Here is an 18209-nt window from a genome sequence, read left to right on the forward strand (position 1 = left end):
CCAAGACTCTCCCCCTCCTGGGGGCGCCCCTGTCCCGTGCCTTCTTATATCTGAGTATAACAGCTCGGCCCCTCACCACAGTGTGAACACCTCTGAAGGGCCACCCCCACTGCCATGCCACCTGCCAGTTCAGCCGAGGCCCTGTTGCACCTTCATGGTGGGTCGGCTGCTGCTCCCGCCCAGTCCTGCTGCCTCACCGCCCCCCCAGCACGCCCCTTCCTCAGATATTCTCCGGAACAGACCTGGCTCAGAGATGACGCCTTGTATGTGATAAGAGTTGCAAACATTTTCCCAGATTGACCTTTACCTTTGGACATTTTGTATTTAAATCTGTCCAGGACTTCTCCTTACGTTCCATGTTTTTCTCTGATTGTTCATGTACCGATTATTGGGACTTCCCTGGTGGTCCAGTGGTTAAGAATCCATGCTTCCATTGCAGGTGGCATGGGTTCGATCCCTGGTCAGGGAACTAAGATACCACATGCAGCACAGTGAGAGAAGAAAAGAAAGAGAGAGAGAGAGAGAGAGAGAAAGGAAGAAGGGAAGGAAGAAAGAAAGAATCAAAAGCTTTAGGACTGGTAGTCCTAGAACCTACATTTAAAAAAAAAATGCCTACATGTACCAATTATTGAGGCAGTGGAGTGGGTTTGGTGCCCGCAAGTGCCCCTCCCCTCTCACTGGTTATTCTTGCTTAGTTTTCCAAATGAACATTAATCTTGCCTGATTCCAAGAAGGAAAAAAAAAGCGCCTCTATTTCTTATGGGATCATATTAAATTTATAAATTAGCATAGGAAGAAATGATGATATTGAGTCTTTCAAACTAAGAACATAATGTGTGCAGTTCTACTTTTGTGCTTTTCAGGGATATTATAATTTTTCCACATATGTGTTTTACATATCTCTTTTAAGTTTATTTCTCGGTATTTTTTCCTTTAGTTGCCATTTTAAATGGAATATTCTCTTCCATTATGTCTTCTAACTTATTTTTGTTTATACATGAAGGCTGTTTTTCGTGTATGTCAATTTTGCATCCTTTGTATTTATGCAGTTCATAGACTGTGTTCGGCTCTCTGCCTCCCCCTAGTGGGAATATGGGTGCATTGCCCGTCCTGGCCCTTGTAGTTGGATGGGCCCTTTGACTAGTTCCAGCCACAGGGCTGTGAACACAAATGAGGTGTCACTTCTGAGCCAGACCGTTTGATCCTTAGTGGGAGATGCTCCAGGGCTTTCTGTGCCTCTGCTGCATTGATGGGTACTTTTAGGAGCAGCTGCTCTGTCAGCCTGAATCCTGAAGTGAGAAGGTGTGACACGAGCTCGCCGACCTACAGCAGAGTCGTGGGCTGAGCAAAAAGCAAACCTTTGTTGTGGTGGCCTCAAGGGTTTGGAGGCTGTTGCCATAAATAGCAGGTATTCTTCTGTGAATGTCCATGTCAGTGTGTTTATCTTAGCATCTTGTGGGAATTTCTGCTTTATAAAGTTTCTACTTTTTATTTAATATGCATATATTCATATTTCTTATGTCTTGTTTTAATATGTGCCTGGGATTTGTTTTAACCGGGTCTGGTAAGACACACACACAGAAATGACTGTCATGAAGCAAGAACGTTTTACCCCCAGTTCCCTAGAGGCGGGAGGCATGGCACACAGGGCCACCCAAAGAAGCACCTTCTGGCCGGAAGGCAGAGAGAGTGAGAGGGCCACATGGGCATAGGGTTTACTGTGGTTTCTGCAAGAAGGAGTGAGCAAGGCAGGGTAGGTGGGTTTAGGGTTGGCTGGTGTGAATCACTGCAGCAGGCTCCAGCGTGAAGGGGCTGCAGTGAGCTGTCTCTGGCCTTGGGTGATTGGTCCAGAGCATGAGGGCCTGACTGAGGAGGGGGTTGGGGGGGGGGGGCTCTGCATTGGCTTGTTTTTCATATGAAAGCCATACTTGCCATCACTAAGAATTACAGAGTTCTGAGAAGGGCGATCTCTCCCATGTCAGCAAGACCTCAAAACTACAGAAAATAAAAAGCATGATAAATCCATCTCCACTGTGGACTGAACCCTTCAGCATTATCAAATGGCCTTCCTCATCTTACTTAATGCCTTTTGGCTTAAATTCTGCTTTGTTCAATATAACATCATTACCCCTGTATTGCCTTTTGTTGTTGTTGTTGTTATAGTTTTATCTTTGCCTGATAAACCCGATGAACCATGGTTCCTCCCCTTTAGCTGTAACCTTTGTGAATCACTTTGCTCTAGATATATCTCCCGTATACAGCACAAGTTGGTCTTTGCTTTTTGAGGTAATGTGAAAATACTTTTTTTTTAAACAGCTGCATTAAACCTGTTTAAATTTATTGCTATGACGGATATGGTTGGTCTTAGTTCTGTCATATTATATTTTCTATTTATATATATATGTTTAAATGACTTTCACTATATTTTATTAGCTTTCTATTTTTTATTGAAGTATAGTTAACTTACAATATTGTGTTAGCTTCAAACGTACAGGAAAGTGATTCAGTTATACATATATATTTATATTTATATATAAATAGTTATATATATTTATATTTATATTATATATAAATACATTATATATTTTTGTCAGATTCTTTTCCATTATACATTATTACAAGATATTGAGTAGATTTCCCTGTGCTATACAGTAGGTCCTTGTTTTTTATCTGTTTCATATATAGTAGTGTGTATATGTTAATCTGAAACTACTAATTTATCCCTCCCCCCCCCCACCTTTCCCCTTTGGTAACTATAAGTTTGTTTTCTGTATCTGTGAGTCTATTTCTGTTTTGTAGATAAGTTCATTTGTGTCATATTTTAGATTCCACATATAAGCGATATCATATTTGTCTTTGTCTGACTTACTTCACTTAGTATAATAATCTATCTCTAGGTCCATTCATGTTGCTGCAAATGGCATTATTTCATTCTTTTCTATGGCTGAGTAGTATTCCATTGTGTATGTATACCGCATCTTTATCCGTTCATCTGTCGGTGGATAGGTTGCTTCCATGTCTTGGCTGTTGTAAATAGTGCCGCTATGAACATTGTTTCCCTTTTTCTTAGAGTTGGTTCCAATGATCTGCCTCAATAAAACTAGTTTATATCTTTTTTTTTTTTTTTTTTGCGTTACGCGGGCCTCTCACTGCTGTGGCCTCTCCCATTGCGGAGCACAGGCTCCGGACGCGCAGGCTCAGCGGCCATGGCTCACGGGCCTAGCCGCTCCACAGCATGTGGGATCCTCCCGGACCGGGGCATGAACCCGTGTCCCCTGCATTGGCAGGTGGACTCTCAACCACTGCACCACCAGGGAAGCCCACTAGTTTATATCTTATCCTTCCTCCCTTTCTCTCTTCTACCATCCAATTTAGTTAGTAGTATATCACTCATACGTTTTTAGTGTCTTCCTTTGTACTATTATATATGTTCACATATTTATATTTGATCTGCCAACTTCATATACTATTTTGTACAGCCAAAGCATCTGTAAGTGGGTTCTACTTCCTACGTTCTACCATTTTCATTTACTGCACCATCTTTGTTTTGGCAGAATATTGACATTCTCCTCTGCCATTTGTATCTGTACCTTTGCTTTTACTTAGCTGTACAGTTAAATACATTTACTGCTGCCTTAATTTCCCTTTGCCAAACCTCCATGCATTCTTGGTCAGCTGGGACTCACCTAGTAGTTTTCTCAAGAAGGATCCATTTGACTAATATTTCCTGAACTCATATACATTTAAAATGGTTTGTCTGTAACCTTATCCATGAAGAAATAGCCTAGATGGGTATAAACATTTCCTAGTTCACACTTCTTTAATTCTTTCAATATCTTGTAAAGGTGGCCCCATTATCTTCAGGCATTGAATTGAGATGCCAGGAAGTATGTTACCAGCCTGATCGTCTTTCCTTTTTGCTGAAATAGTCAAATAATTCTCTTTATCTTTAAAACATAATAATGTTATAAGGCTATATCATGGTATTAATTATACTAGGACAGTTTCCTTATATACAATGTGCCCTTTCAATGTGTAGGATCAAGAATTGATGTCAGAAGTTCTATTGCTGGTCTTAGATTTCTCTCCTAAAACTGCCATCCCATCTGCTCCTGATTTTCCTTCACTTTTCCCTGATTGGATACCCAAGATCACTCTGTGATGGCTATCCATTTTTGTTTCTTCTTAATTAATGAAAGGATATTGAGGAGATTGTTCATTTTTAATTGTTTTAGTATTTCCATTTGTGTGCACATATTTTTTTCTGTAATTATGAGATAAAGCAGAATATATGTGCATCGTACTATGTATTTTTTTAATTTCTTTTTTTGAGAATCAGCAGAAGAGGGAATCACAAGCCCCCAAAATGTGAACCACAGTGCCTGTCCAATGTGATTGATTTCACATGACAAATGCTTTTCCTTGTCTTAAAATTTCATGAAATTTTATTACCAAGGCATTTCATAAATTTAATTAGCATATTATTTTGTTGAGCTTGCCTGATTATAAGGAAATAATAAAACACCTCCCTATTTTTTTTTTTATTTTTTTTTTATTTTTTGCGGTACGCGGGCCTCTCACTGTTGTGGCCCCTCCTGTTGCGGAGCACAGGCTCCAGACGCACAGGCTCAGCAGCCATGGCTCACGGGCCTAGCCACTCCACGGCATGTGGGATCTTCCCAGACTGGGGCACGAACCCGTGTCCCCTGCATCAGCAGGCGGACTCTCAACCACTGCGCCACCAGGGAAGCCCCTCTCTATTTTTTAAATAAGTTTTCTTTTTTAATCATAGTTTTGAATTCTTTTTTCTTTTCCAATATTTTCGATTTCTTATATTGGGCTCCAGTGATCTGTATGTGGCATTTCCTTCACCTATAGGCTCTATCTACCATTTCCCTATAATCCTTTGTTTCTTTATTTCTGTTTCATTTTGCTCACTTTACTAACTTTCATTTTTATGGTCCTTACTATGCTATCTGTACCTGTTTTCTCTCTGCTCCCTTATAACTGAACTTCATCTCTGAAATTATTTTAACTCTTTTTTTTCCTTTTTTCCTTGAGTTTAGTCAGCTCCCCTTTCACATTTTCCTATGAGCTCATATATCACTGCTTCATCATTTTCCTTCATGGATGTGATGCTTTAGTGCTAAACTAAAGCACCACATACCCTTTCGAGAGACAAAACGAAATACACTGTTTAACTTGAAATTGAACCCCACTTGATGTTCCTCTTAAGACAATAAAAAATAAAATGAATTAGAAGTTTAAAGCACAAGCATGTCACCAGTAAACAGTGCTAGAGGGTAAAATCTGTACCTGCTGGTACCCCAGTCACCTGCTGTGTGTGACAGTCACAAACCGAGGCAGTGCCCGGAAGGAAACATTTGTCAGGCAGCTGCCATCTCTCAAGGCTTTGGGTTGAGGTCTTCCAGACAGTCATACTGTCCTACGAGAAATACTGTCCTTGGAGAAATACCGCTGGAACATCACTGGAAACACTCAGGTCGGCTGCAGGAGAAAAATGAGTATTTCTAGCTGTGCAAGTTGCTCTTACAAATCAATGAGAATTCTGTGCATATAGAATCAGCGGGGAATAGAGATTGGATAGTTAACTATCATCTGTCATCGTTGAACATTTGGCCTTGAAGCTGAGGATACAAACTGTAGCTAGATTGATGAGTATTCCCATAGATATGGACTTAATCTTCAAAAGAGGGTATAAATTAAGAGAAGAAGAGAACAAGAAGAAAAATGGAGGGAATCCATGTGCTTTAAGGGCATGGACAAGCGAAGGAGCCAGAAGAAGGGACATGGAGTGTTCAGATCATAGGACAAGGGGGCTGTTAAGATGTCACATTGAAGAGAGGCCTTCTGGTGTCCTCCCTGTGGCCTGGTGGCCTGCTGGTGTTTAGGAGATGGCATGGGTGACACCTGAATGAGAATTTCACATAGCACAGGAGAGTCTGTGGGGAAGAGAGTAAGGACCCAGCTGGTGAAAACACTGGCGAGGTGGGGATGGAGGGGTCCAGGAAGGAGGGCAGGTCCTGTTATGGTGTCATGATGGGCGGGCAGGGGAGAGGGAGGTTTCAAGGGCGGTCAGCAGCCAGGAGCTGAAACAAGGTCAGGTTCAAGGGAGCTGTGGTCCCAGAAGCTTAGGTTTTGATCAAGACAGACCTGGCTTTGAATCTCAGTTGTGCCCCTTACCATCTGGATTTCAACCATAAGTGATAGAAGTTAGGCGTAAGCGAAAACTTATCATGAATGGTCCTAACACTGACAGCTTTCCGCGTGATAAGAACTTTACAAACGTAGTCTCCTTGCCTCACTTACCCCGCCTAAGAACTTTCATTAGGTGGGTTTTATTATCCCAATTGCACAGAAACGTACCCCGAGGTTTCGTGGGGTGGCATGTGTATAGCCACTGTCACAGAAGTAGCTGGGAGGTGGGGCCAGGCCCAGAGCCTGAGTCTTGACTGCGCTGCTGGACCCGTCCCCCCTCTAATGAGTGTGCTGGCTTCAGGGCTCACGGCCTGTGGCGCCCCAGTCACCCAGCTGTGAATTCTGTGTGGCCTCCGCCGGTTCCATCACTATGATGCCGTCCCCACGGTGGGCCTCGGTGCCCTTCCACCTCATCTTCCCTCCATGTGACATCTGTGGGTACTTTCAAGACTTAACAGTGGGGAAGATGAAAGCGGATCTTGAAATGTACGCTCTCTGAGCACCAAACCCTGCTCTCAGGCCACCAGGGCCCTCCTCCTGCCCCTCTCCTCTAGATTTCCTGTTTTTAGTACAACCTGTACAACCACAAGTCTCAAGCTCATCCCTGGGGCATCCCCCATCCACACGTCTGTCAGTCACCGCTGGCATTCCTGTTTGTCCTGAGCTGCCGTCTTTGGAATTGTGCAGAGCAGGAAGCAGATCTCGAGGGGCTCTGACCCCCTAAATGTCTGATGAGTGTGTCTGTCTTCCGTCCGTCTTGCTTTCTTCCCTCTCAGTGGCCTCTTGGACCCTTTCCACGTGCAGGGACCCTCGCGTCCTGGATCCTTGAGGAGTTCTTTAAAATCTTGGAAGCGAGCATTTGGGAAGCATTGGGGCCTTGTGGACAGTGCCGCCCCCTCCTCCCCTCCATCTTCACTCTCACCCGACACTTACTGGATCTCCATTTGCTAAAAGGTGCAGCCCAGGTTAGAACCAGAATGCTCACTGGTTAGGGATACGGGCAGGTGTGTAGCGAAGTAAACAGGAGCCCAGGGCAGTGATGGGACAAGACAACAGAGGCCTGAGCAAGTGGGAAAAACCAGCGAGTGAGAGGTCCCAGGGTGGGAGAGCAGAGTGGACCGGCCTTTGCTAATGGCTGGATACGTGGTTCCCGGCGTCACCCTAGCTGATGCTCTAACAGAGGCACGTGGAGGGAACACCCTCTCCCCCTACCCTGGAGCTCTGGTTCACGGAGGCCACGAGTGATAACCATGGTCCTGACTGCCTGTGATGGGAATGGGGATGGGGGGCCCTGGAAAGGGTCTCCTGTTGGGAACGGGCTGGAACAGCAGGACGGGCTCTTTCCTGTGCGTGGGAGAAGCATGGTGAAGCTGGCCCCTGGGAGCAGCAGCTGTGGGGCCACAGCTCTGCCAGGACTGGGTCTTGTGTCCACAGGCAGCCCTGCAGGGGAGACGCAGCTCGGTGGAAAGGACTGGATTGGAGTGTTCACATGCAAACCCCGTGGTGTAGCAACCCTCTAAGGCTCCCTTTCTGTTTGTGAGGCGCCAGGACAGTGCCTGTTCCCCGTGGGGCTGGGGGACGATGACACCCCCAGCTCCACCCGGGTGCTCCACGCGGGCTGGTTCCCTTCCCAGCCAGGATCCGTTGTGCTGGTGTCATCGTTAATATGCACTCCCGTATTAACGTGTCTGCATTTCGTGATAGGATCACGGTCCGTGTGCCTCTCTTCCACCTCGACTCTCCTTGACCTTCCTCCCGGATACGGGTTCAGCCCTCCCTGGGGCCCCTGCCACCCTCGGCCCTGCTTTAGAGCAAGGTGCCCACTCAGGTCATCACCCCGGCTAAGGAATAATGTCCCTAAAGTCAGGGCCTTGTCTTGCCATTCTTGGACCATGCCTTGGAACGTGGGTGCCCATTGGATAGACACCAGCACTTAGACTTGAAAGTGCGTTTGTGGTCACACAGGCAGTGTACGTACACTGTGATTGTTAGTTGCGTTTAAGAGTGAAAGTGCACACTTGCATTTCTGCTTTAACTGGTTCCCCTAAACTGACTCTGTCATTGTTACCACCCTGCACGACACAACTACTAACAGTAACAGGGCTGCTTTCCACCCACGTCCCCACCTGTCATCACTTACAAAAACACCCCCAGACCCTGCTGGGGTTTTGTACAATAACCCGGATGGTTTCGTTTGCTTTTCTTTCCCACTGAGATGTGCAAATCTGCTTCTATGGTGTCTTTGTTAGCTGACTGTGGAGGAAAAAAATATGATTAAATTGTAAACGTCCATGTGATAGAATTTAAACATTCTGGTTGATAGTATCAAGTCTGTTGCAGGAAAAAATAGAAAGACCAGAGGGAGACGCTCAGATATTATTTTAGACATTCGAAGGCTCATTCTATTGTCTATACCACGTAATTCAGCATATCGTTAGTGAGTACAGTGAATACCTGCAATTCGAAGTTAATCGGGAGAGGGTAAGATTTTATTTGCTCTTTAAAATTAAAGCTAAGCTTTTGGGCTTCCCTGGTGGCGCAGTGGTTGAGAGTCCGCCTGCCGATGCAGGGGACACGGGTTCGTGCCCCGGTCCGGGAAGATCCCACATGCCGCGGAGCAGCTGGGCCCTTGAGCCATGGCCGCTGAGCCTGCGCGTCCGGAGCCTGTGCTGTGCAACGGGAGAGGCCACAACAGTGAGAGGCCCGCGTACCGCAAAAAAATAAAATAAAATAAAATAAAATAATAAAATTAAGTTAAATTAAAGCTAAGCTTTTAATCCTTTGCCTTTAAAAAGCGCGTGATGCCTAACGGAATCGGATGCGGTGCGTGCTGCCTCCTTCCTTCCGTTAGGAGGCCACCAAGTCTCAGAGTCGGGGATTAGAGGCCCCACACCGAGCTCCAGCCCCCCATCAGCTCCCCCTCGTGCTGCAAACCCCCAGCACCCATCCCGCTAAGTGCTGCCTGGGGTGGGCACACCTGTCCTGCCGGGGGTCTCACCCAGTCCAGCGCCTGAGCTCTGAGGTCGCCTCCCACTGAGGTTCGCACACAGAGAGCCCCCCGGAGCCTCTGCCCTTCCCAAACTAAGCTTCAAGGAAAAGGTGAAATACTGAGCAAAAGCCCAGAGAAAACGTGGGAGTTCTTTTCATTCATTTTTTTTTTTTTTTACTCTGCGTTTTGCTCCCTTCAGAGAGTGAGCCGTATGACTTGGTTTGCGGAGGCATGGAGGGTCCTGCAGGATGTGCGAATCTAAGGCCAGGACAGCAGGTATGTCACCTACTTCAGAGGGAACATCAGGTGTGGGTGTGAAATTCTACTCTACATCAGGTGTGGGTGTGAAATTCTACCCTTAGAGAGTACGCATCAGGCCATTTTACCCCTCTGAAAACTGAGAACTAAAACAAGGACCCTACTGTACAGCCCGGGGAACTACTATGTTCACTATCTTGTAATAACCTATAATGGAAAAGCATCTGAAAAAAGTAGATCTACATACGTGTATGTATAACTGAATCTCTTTGCTGAACACCTGAAACATTGTAAATCAACTATACTTCAATTTTTTAAAAAGTTTCTTTTCAGGGTAATGAAAATGTTCTGGGATTGTATAGTGTTGATGGCTGCACAACTCTGAATATACTAAAAACCATTGAGTGAAAAACCAAAAATAAGAGGGAATTCCCTGGTGGTCCAGTGGTTAGGACTTGGCGTTTTCACTGCTGGGGCCTGGGTTCAATCCCTGGTCAAGGAACTAAGGTCCTGCAAGTCATGCGGCGTGGCCAAAAAAAAAAAAAAAAAAGAAAAGAACATAAAGAAAAATGAACAAGAACTACTGGTGGGGAGTTCGTGAGTGAACACGTGCTAACAGAGACCCTTCTTTGCGTGGTTCTCTCCTAGGATGTGACCACTATTCATGCATCAGTATTGTAATCTCGTGTCATTTCTCATCTCCAGGCAAAATCTGCACCCTGATGGCCGCTCTGAATGACCATGGGCAGCTCCGACAGGTACGCACAGCCGGTGTTTCAATCTGGGTAATTTCTATTGACCTATCTTACTGTTCACAGATTCTTTCCTCAGCTGTGTAGTCTACTGATCAGCCCCTCAAAGTCATTCTTTATCTCTATTATTGTGGGTTTTTTTTATTTCTAGCATTTAAATTTGACTCTTTCTTATAGATTTTTTTCTCTCTGCAGAAATGAACCATCAAATTCTGCATGGTGTCTGCCTTTCCTATTAGAGTCTTCAACCTATTAATCAGTTATTTTAAATCAGGTCTAATAGTTTCAACACCTGTGACATACCTGCCTCGTTCTGTCATTTGTCCTGTCTCTTGTCAATGTGCTGGTTTTCTCTGGTCTTTTCTTATGCCAAAAATGTTTTGTTGAGAGCCATCCATCTTGAGTAGGGCAATAAAGGCTAAGGTATACCATTTTGATTCCTTTCCTTTTGCTGCATGGGGTTGGGATCAGTCTAGTCAGGACCTGATGCAACGCTGGTTACCCAGCCTTCAAAGGCCTCTAGTTATATCTTGTGTTTACGGTAGGGATGGTATTTCTCACTGTCTGCTGCGCCTCACTTCGGCAAGGGTCTCTCTCCATATTCTTGCCCCGTTTCTAGCATTAGATTGCTATTACTCGCAGCTTGTTAGCCTGGGTGTGGGAGGGGAGCACAGAAGGGTAATGTTTCTATTATTCTGACTAAGCCTCTATCTTAGGCAGGTGCTGTGTCCCTGGATCTGGGCGGAGGGAGTGACCTCCCCCAGCTGTACTTCTGGTCTCAGCACATATTCCTGCCTCTCCCCCGGGGAAAAAGATGTTTATTCCCTATTTCCTGCTCCCACCCCAAGCTTTACTGGGGAAAGGCCCAGTGCCCTAAGACCAACGGTGTGTGTTGCCCTGTCCTCTGCGGTCTCTTCCACAGTACAGCTGGGAAAGGTCCGTGAAGGACACTTTCTCAGAATTCTGGCCAGTCTTTTTGTGAGCACAGGTCAGGTCCCATGGAGAGGGGCCTGTGTTTGTGAATTTCCCTTATCTCTGTGGTCCCCAGGGTCCTGTATTCTTTCACTAGACTACACCCTTCCTTTACCAATTTTAGCTGAATTCTTCTTAAGGGGGTCCAACTGAGTCTGCCCCTATTAAGTTCATGTCCATCCCTCCTCAAAGGCACCTGTTTTCCCTTCGATTTGGGGCTAGCCAGTTGCCTGTGACTTCAGCTCTCAGACTGGTTAAAGGAAAGTTGTCAGAACTTCCCTGGTGGCGCAGTGGTTAAGAATCCACCTGCCAATTCAGGGGACACAGGTTTGAGCCCTGATCCAGGAAGATCCCACATGCTGCAGAGCAACTAAGCCCATGCGCCACAACTACTGAGCCTGCACTCTAGAGCCTGCGCGCTACAACTACTGATACCCACACGCCACAACTACTGAAGCCCTCGCGCCTAGAGCCCGCGCACCGCAACAAAGAGTAGCCCCCGCTCACCACAACTAGAGAAAAGCCCGCACGCAGCAACGAAAGCCCAATGCAGCCAAAATAAATAAATAAATTTATTTAAATAAAAAAGAGAGTTGTGAATCTGCAGTTTGTCTAGATTATTGTTGTTATACTGGTGGGACATTGCTCCTTCAGCTTTTTACATCCCAAACAGAAACCAGAGGTCCCCATTCTTTTTTGGAAAATAAGTACTGAGAATTGGATGCTGCTTCAGTTACCCCTTGTCCAGGCTAGTTTGAAATGATGCCTATATGTTTCCAGGTTAAAAGATAGGAGAGAGTTTTTTCAAAGGGGGAAAAAAGAGTTTGCAGGCTTATTTTGAAAAGCATTTGCTGTTCCGGACATTTGCCACCAGAGGGCAAGCCGCCGCATCACTCCCCCTCTCACTGGGTGAGGCCAGGTTTCCAACAAGGAAAAGTAAGTGTGTAAGTGACAGGCAGAAGCACCGGAAGTACCTGAGGCTCACAGAGGGCCTGTTCTCGAGGCCGCCCTAGGCTGTACAGCTACAAGTGGGGCTCCTGGGCCCTGCAGCCTAAGCCCTGACCAGCGGGCCACAGCTGTGCCCTCTGCATACAAGATGCCTTCCGACATCCAGGCTGAGAGGCTGCCAGGAGCCTGCTGGGTGGTCAGGCTCTAGCACCTTCAGGTGATTCCAGCCTTCGGCTTTGTGTATTGGGGTGGGGGGTCAAGGTGGGGAGCCCAGGAAGTCCGTTCCAGACCAGCTACTGAGTGTAGGAATTCCCAGCAGCCCTTTGGTAGGGAGGCTGAGGGCGGCTGTACAGCTGTACTACTTTAGTTGGTTTATCTGAAACAAATAAACAAAAATCATAGTGGCTTCATGTGATAGAAGTTTGGTTCTCCTGCAAATAAAGTCTAAAACCGGTGTTCCTAAAACAGGCAGGTCCCCTCCAAGTGGGGAGTTGGGAGCCCACTCCTGATGCCTTCCAGGGCCACCGTCATCAGAAGGCAACACGGTGGGAAGGGGTGTAGGGGAGAAGGGCCACCCACGCCTAACCACTTCGCCCAGGGCTTCCGCTCACGCCCCACGGGCGCAAGTCAGCACGTGTTCTTTCCTAACGCTAGGGTGGGGACTGAGAAGTGTAGCCGGCCTGGGCAGACGCCCCCAAGGCGTCTGTCCCCTGGGAAGGTGGACAGCCAGACCCCAAATCGCCCACACTACACCCACAGAAACTGTCCCTAACAGATTATTATTCTAGAACAATGTTTCCCAGATTTGCTTGATGTTAAGACCCACGGAGGATGCTTATTTAAAATAGAGTCCTTGGGTCCGTTTCCTGGATACTCTGGTTTGGCCATGTGCCTGGGGGCCTGGGGTGAGCACCTTTACCAAGCCCTCCAGGGAGCCAGGCTGCCCTGTCTACAGAGGGAGCCTCTACACCCTGCCCCTGCCCATGGGTGGGAAGCCAGGCCAACCCCTCTCTGTTGTCGTGGTGAGTCTTGGAACTATGGGACTAGTTCCTGGGTGTGGCCCAGGGGAGGCTGGTCCTGAGCTATCCTGCAGCCCTCCCTGGGCAGGACTACCCTGCAGCTCAGCCCTGGGAGGGGTGGCCTGTGTGTCAGAGCTACACAAAGGCAGGACTGAGCAAGCCAAGGCAGACCAAGCTGCCCCTGACCTCTCAAACCAGAGCACAGTGCCGCCCAGCCCCATCCAGATGAAAGGGAAAATCCGGAGCAAAGCTGTATTTCCCTTGTATGGGGGGTTGGGGAAGGGGTGGTGGAGGAAGAGGATTATTTCTGCCTCTTTAGCAACACTGGAGGGCAGCACTGAGTCAATGTTTCCGATTTCTTATTAGAAAATCAACTATTAATGGTATTCAACCTTAGATTTTATGTATTTATTATTTATTGATTTGCCTTTCTGTTTTTGCCATGGCACCCCTGCCATGAATATGGGGAAGTGACACCAGACTCACGGCCAGCACCTGGGAGGTGGAGGCGGGGGAGGAGTGAGGAGGAGGAGGTCAGGTAAACCTTGGGCAGAAGCAAGGCCCCCTGCATCCTGGAGTGGTGCCTGGGGGCTCACTGCCCCCAAAGATGGGGTTCTTGGTGTTAAAGGAAAACAGTGTGTGGGAGGCCCCATGTGCTCAATCAGGACAGTAGAGAGGCACTCCAGGGTCAAGGATAGGCCTGAGGGGCTTCCCTGGTGGCACAGTGGTTGAGAGTCCGCCTGCCGATGCAGGGGACCTGGGTTCGTGCCCCGGTCCGGGAAGATCCCACATGCCGCGGAGCGGCTGGGCCCGTGAGCCATGGCCGCTGAGCCTGCGCGTCCAGAGCCTGTGCTCCGCAACGGGAGAGACCACAGCAGTGAGAGGCCCGCGTACCGCAAAAAAAAAAAAAAGAAAAAAAGATAGGCCTGAAACAGGAAGGCGCCCACCCAGGAGCTCTCAGCTCCTAACCTACCTCCCCATCTCGAAGGGGGCCTGGCCACACCTCCCTCCTAAGCCGGTGGGACAGCAGAGGTGAGAGCCCCTGCTGGAGGCCCCAGAAGGATCTGAGTGAAGGCTCACCAGGCCCTGCACACACACGTACCATCCCCAGCAGCACTCACAGAAGCACCCAATTCTCCCTCCACCAGCCACTGGCACGGAGGCAGGAAGCCAGGCTCCAGCAACCAAGCTGCTGGCCTGGCCGAGCCCCAGGCTGTGCTGCTCTGCTGGGGCCTGATCCTCAGGTGGGGCCGGCAGGGGAGCTTAGTGCAGCCCCCGTGCGGCTGCTGCTCAGAGGGCAGAAATGGGGTGGGGGGGTAGCCGTCTCCCCATTCTCTGCCCCTGACATCAACAAGGTCACCAGGGAGCTGATCCCACCGGGCCGGAAGCTCCCGGCAGATCCCAGACAAACCTGTAAACACCCGCCACCGCCTCCGCCTTTCTGAGGTGGTCCCGGGTTCCCCGGAGCAGGGGCGGTACTTTGATGAATCAACCCCTCTGTGCAGTGAGGGGCCCATCTCTCCTCACAGCCTTGTCTACCTGCACGCTCCCTCCCCGGAAGGCTCACTGGGCCACCCCAGAAAGGTTTGACAGACTTCTGCTGTTCACCCTCAGGGCGCTATTACCGCCTGACAGCAGGAGCTGTATGTCACCTGTTTATCCTGTCCCCGGTCCGGTCTGGGATGTGAGCTCTCTGTGGCAAGGGCGATGGGGTCCCTGGGTCCCACACCGACACAGACTTGCTGCATGAACTCCCGAAAGAGCAGATGGGCCGGCAGCCCTCGCTCCCCTCCTCTGGGAGGAGATGGGTGGGTCTGGCCCCAAGCCCCCTCCCAGGTGACCTTGCTCCCTGTGCTGTGTGGCCTGGATCCTTCCTCAGAAATGGCAGAAGTAGTAATAGCTTTGATTTGTCTGCTGCCCAAGGAGGGCACCTGCCTTTTGACCCATGTCGAGGCCAGGTCATGTCTCCAACTGCTCTTCAGGGTCCACAATAAAGAGGAATTAAAAAAAAACTATTAGTGATGGTTTTGAAACCTCTGGCCTTAACGCTCCTACTGGCATAGAAGTCCTGTGTACACCCCCATTTCGGTTTCCTTAGTCACGGAGACACCTGGTCTCGGGGACCCTTTCCTGTCCTCCCTGGGGGTCGCGGGGTCTTTGAGCCTCCCATCGCGCCCTGGGCCACCTGGCACGGGTCTCTCTCTTTTGCGTCCCAGCCGTGATCCCCCTGAAGGATCCGGAGCACAAGCTGCTGCCTCTGCACTTTGCGGTGGACGCCAGGGAAGGACTGGGAGTGGGGGGAAGACGACAACGATAACTTATTGGGCCCGGCTGGCCCAATAAGACCCTACCCTGTGCCCCCTCCCCCAGCGCCCTATGGGGCGGGCTGTCCCCGGGCTTCCCGGGAAGGGGCTGGGCGCCGTGCGCCCCTGCTCCTCGAGGACGGCCGCCGGCGGTCGGGGTGCGCGCGGGCGAGCTGGGGCGCGTCTCACTCTGTGTTCCTCTCTCTCTAGTCTGATCCTGTCGCTAGAAGCCACGCTGAACCTTCTGCACAGCTACATGAATGTGACGTGGATCCGGATCCCCTCCGAGACCCGGGTGAGCCTGGAGCGCGCCAGGACGGGCCGGCAGGCGCACTCGGCTCGGGGCGGGCAGGCGGGGTGCATCCTCCCCCACGGGGGGCCGCCCCGCGCCGGGTCCCAGCCCCGCCCGCGGTCCTCGCCGCCCGCGGTCCCCGCCGCCCCGGCTCCGGCTGGAACGCGGGCCTGTGTGCGCGTGTGCCTGCGAGTCTGGACGTAGGCGCGCGCTCCGGCTAGGGGAGTTTTTCTTCCCTTATTTTCTCGGGAAGGAGAAGAATAAACCCGCCCACTCAGAAAACAAACCGTAGGCAAGTCACAACACAAAACTCTCTCTGCTGAGATCGGAACACGATGTGCTGCCACGGAGCGGAATTAATTATAAAAGTGTGTGTGGGTCCTTGGAAAAGTCAGGGAACCGAAGGCGTGATTCCTCGGCAACCCCTCCTTCTCTTCTCCTTCTCTCCCCTCCAGGAGGGGAGGGCTGTGAGAAAGGGGCTGGTGCCCCACTTGGCCCCCTCCCCCGGGGAGGACCCATGCTGGCCCTGCCTCCAGATGCTAAGAGGGATTCGCTCTAAGTATCGGACTGATTTTTTTGTGATCTCAGTAGTAAAAGTCCCAGGAAAAGGGATTTGTTTTTAAAAAAACTTACAAATAATTGGTCCTCCCCAGACATCAGTTTATTTAACCATAAACTGGGGTTCGTAACGAATATTTTTTTAAGTGACACGAGGAAAGCAAGGAGGGCAGTGCCTGGCACACAGTCAGTACCCAGGACAAGCTGACACTGCTCAGGGTGCTTTCGTACTTCAGCCTTTACGTGTATTTAATCTTCACAGGGCTCCCTGAGGCAGGTCCCGATACCCTATGTTACTGATGGCACAAGTGACAGTCGGTGGCAGTCTGGACAGCTCTAACCTCCTCCCTTCCCTGACCTCCCTCTCCCTCGCTGGCCCCTCTGGCGCAGCCGGAGTCCCCGACGGCCTCGGCGCGGGAGGACGTGCAGTCCCTGACCGACTCGCTGGACTCGGACCGCGACTCGCTGTGCAGCAACTCCAACAGCAAGAACGGCAAGGACAAGGAGAAGGAGAAGCAGCGCAAGGACAAGGACAAGACCCGCGCGGACTCCGTGGGCTTCCAGCTGAAGAAGAACATGGGCGGCCTGGTGCACGGCCCGATGAGCTGCTCCAAGTCAGCCAACGGCAATCACGGCGACGCGCCCGAGCGCGGCAAGGAGAAGGCCAAGGCGCGCGCAAGGGCAGCAAGGAGGAGTCGGGAGCCTCGGCCAGCACGTCGCCTTCGGAGAAGACCACGCCGTCGTCCACGGGCAAGGCAGCAGGCGCGTCGCCAGCCGACAAGGGCGGCGGGCCCCGCGGCGATGCCTGGAAGTACAGCACGGACGTGAAGCTGAGCCTCCACATCCTGCGCGCCGCCATGGAGGGCGAGCGCAAGTTCATCTGAGCCGGCCTGCTGCTCACCAGCCACCGGCACTAGTTCAACGAGGAGATGATCGGCTACTACCTGTCCAGCGCGCAGTAGCGCTTCAGCGCCGAGTAGCGGCGCCGCGACGCCTCCGCCGCCTCCACGGCCAAGGGGCCGCCGCGCATGCCTGAGGCCGAGGGCGGGGTGAGGCTCGAGTGCGCCTCGCCGGGCCCCCACGCAGCTGGTGCTCAAGCTCAAGGAGCGCCCGAACCCCGGTCGGCGGAGGGGGCACGGGCGGCGCGGCCTCCACGGGCCCCGGCGGCGGCGGCAGCGGCAGCGGCGCGCGGGCGCCAGCGGACCGGTCCCCGGGGGCAGCCCCCCAGGGGCAGCCCCCCGGCGCCGGGGCGCCAGAGCGTTATCCACGTGGAGGCGGTGGGGCGCGCGGGACAAGGCGTGCGCCCCCGCCGTGGGCGTGCTGCGGCCGTGCTCCTTGTACCCGCGGCAGAGTCGCGAGTTGTCGTCGCTGATCTACAGCTCGGCGCGCGCCGCCGCCCTGCGCACGGTCAACACGGTCGAGTTCATGGCGCCCGCCTCCCAGGGGCCTTGCCCGGCGCGGCGGGGGCGGCGGGCGTGGCCGAGCGCAAGTCGCAGACCTACGCCAACGGCTTCGGCTCGGCGCGCGACGGCCTGGAGTTCGCCGACGCGCCGGACGCGCGCTCGAACGGTGAGGGCGGCCCGCCAGCGAGAGAAGTGCGCGTTCTACGGGCGCGCCGAGACCGAGCACTACTACTCGTACTGCTGCCGCGAGGAGCGGCGGCGGCGGCGCTGGGCGCCCGCGGCCCGGCCCTGAGCGCGCGCCGCGGCCCCGCTGGCCGGGCTGTCCTCTCCGTGCTGTAGGTGTCTCCTCCGCGCCCTGGTCCACCGGGAGGCCGGCGATCCTCTGTATGTGCTGTGTACGTGTTTGGTCAAATGTTCCTAATGGTGCCTGAACCTACACTGATGCCACTCAGGTAGTAGACGGATAGGAAACAGCCATACTGTTGGAAGTGGGTGT

At 51.1% G+C, this 18209-nt stretch overlaps 1 protein-coding gene across 1 annotated transcript; it reads left to right on the plus strand.

The window, feature by feature from the left end:
- Positions 1 to 7469: 7469 nt before the first annotated feature.
- On the plus strand, positions 7470 to 18005 carry OTUD7A (OTU deubiquitinase 7A). The gene is given in 14 exon segments (XM_060096129.1): positions 7470 to 7611; positions 10172 to 10224; positions 14402 to 14570; positions 14687 to 14800; positions 15374 to 15432; positions 15434 to 15474; positions 15656 to 15754; positions 16685 to 16977; positions 16980 to 17385; positions 17387 to 17525; positions 17528 to 17590; positions 17592 to 17745; positions 17748 to 17892; positions 17894 to 18005. Coding segments are annotated over 14 exon segments (1989 nt in total).
- Positions 18006 to 18209: the final 204 nt, after the last annotated feature.

The sequence above is a fragment of the Mesoplodon densirostris genome, chromosome 4, assembly GCF_025265405.1.
Source record: "Mesoplodon densirostris isolate mMesDen1 chromosome 4, mMesDen1 primary haplotype, whole genome shotgun sequence".
Classification (NCBI taxonomy): domain Eukaryota; kingdom Metazoa; phylum Chordata; class Mammalia; order Artiodactyla; family Ziphiidae; genus Mesoplodon; species Mesoplodon densirostris.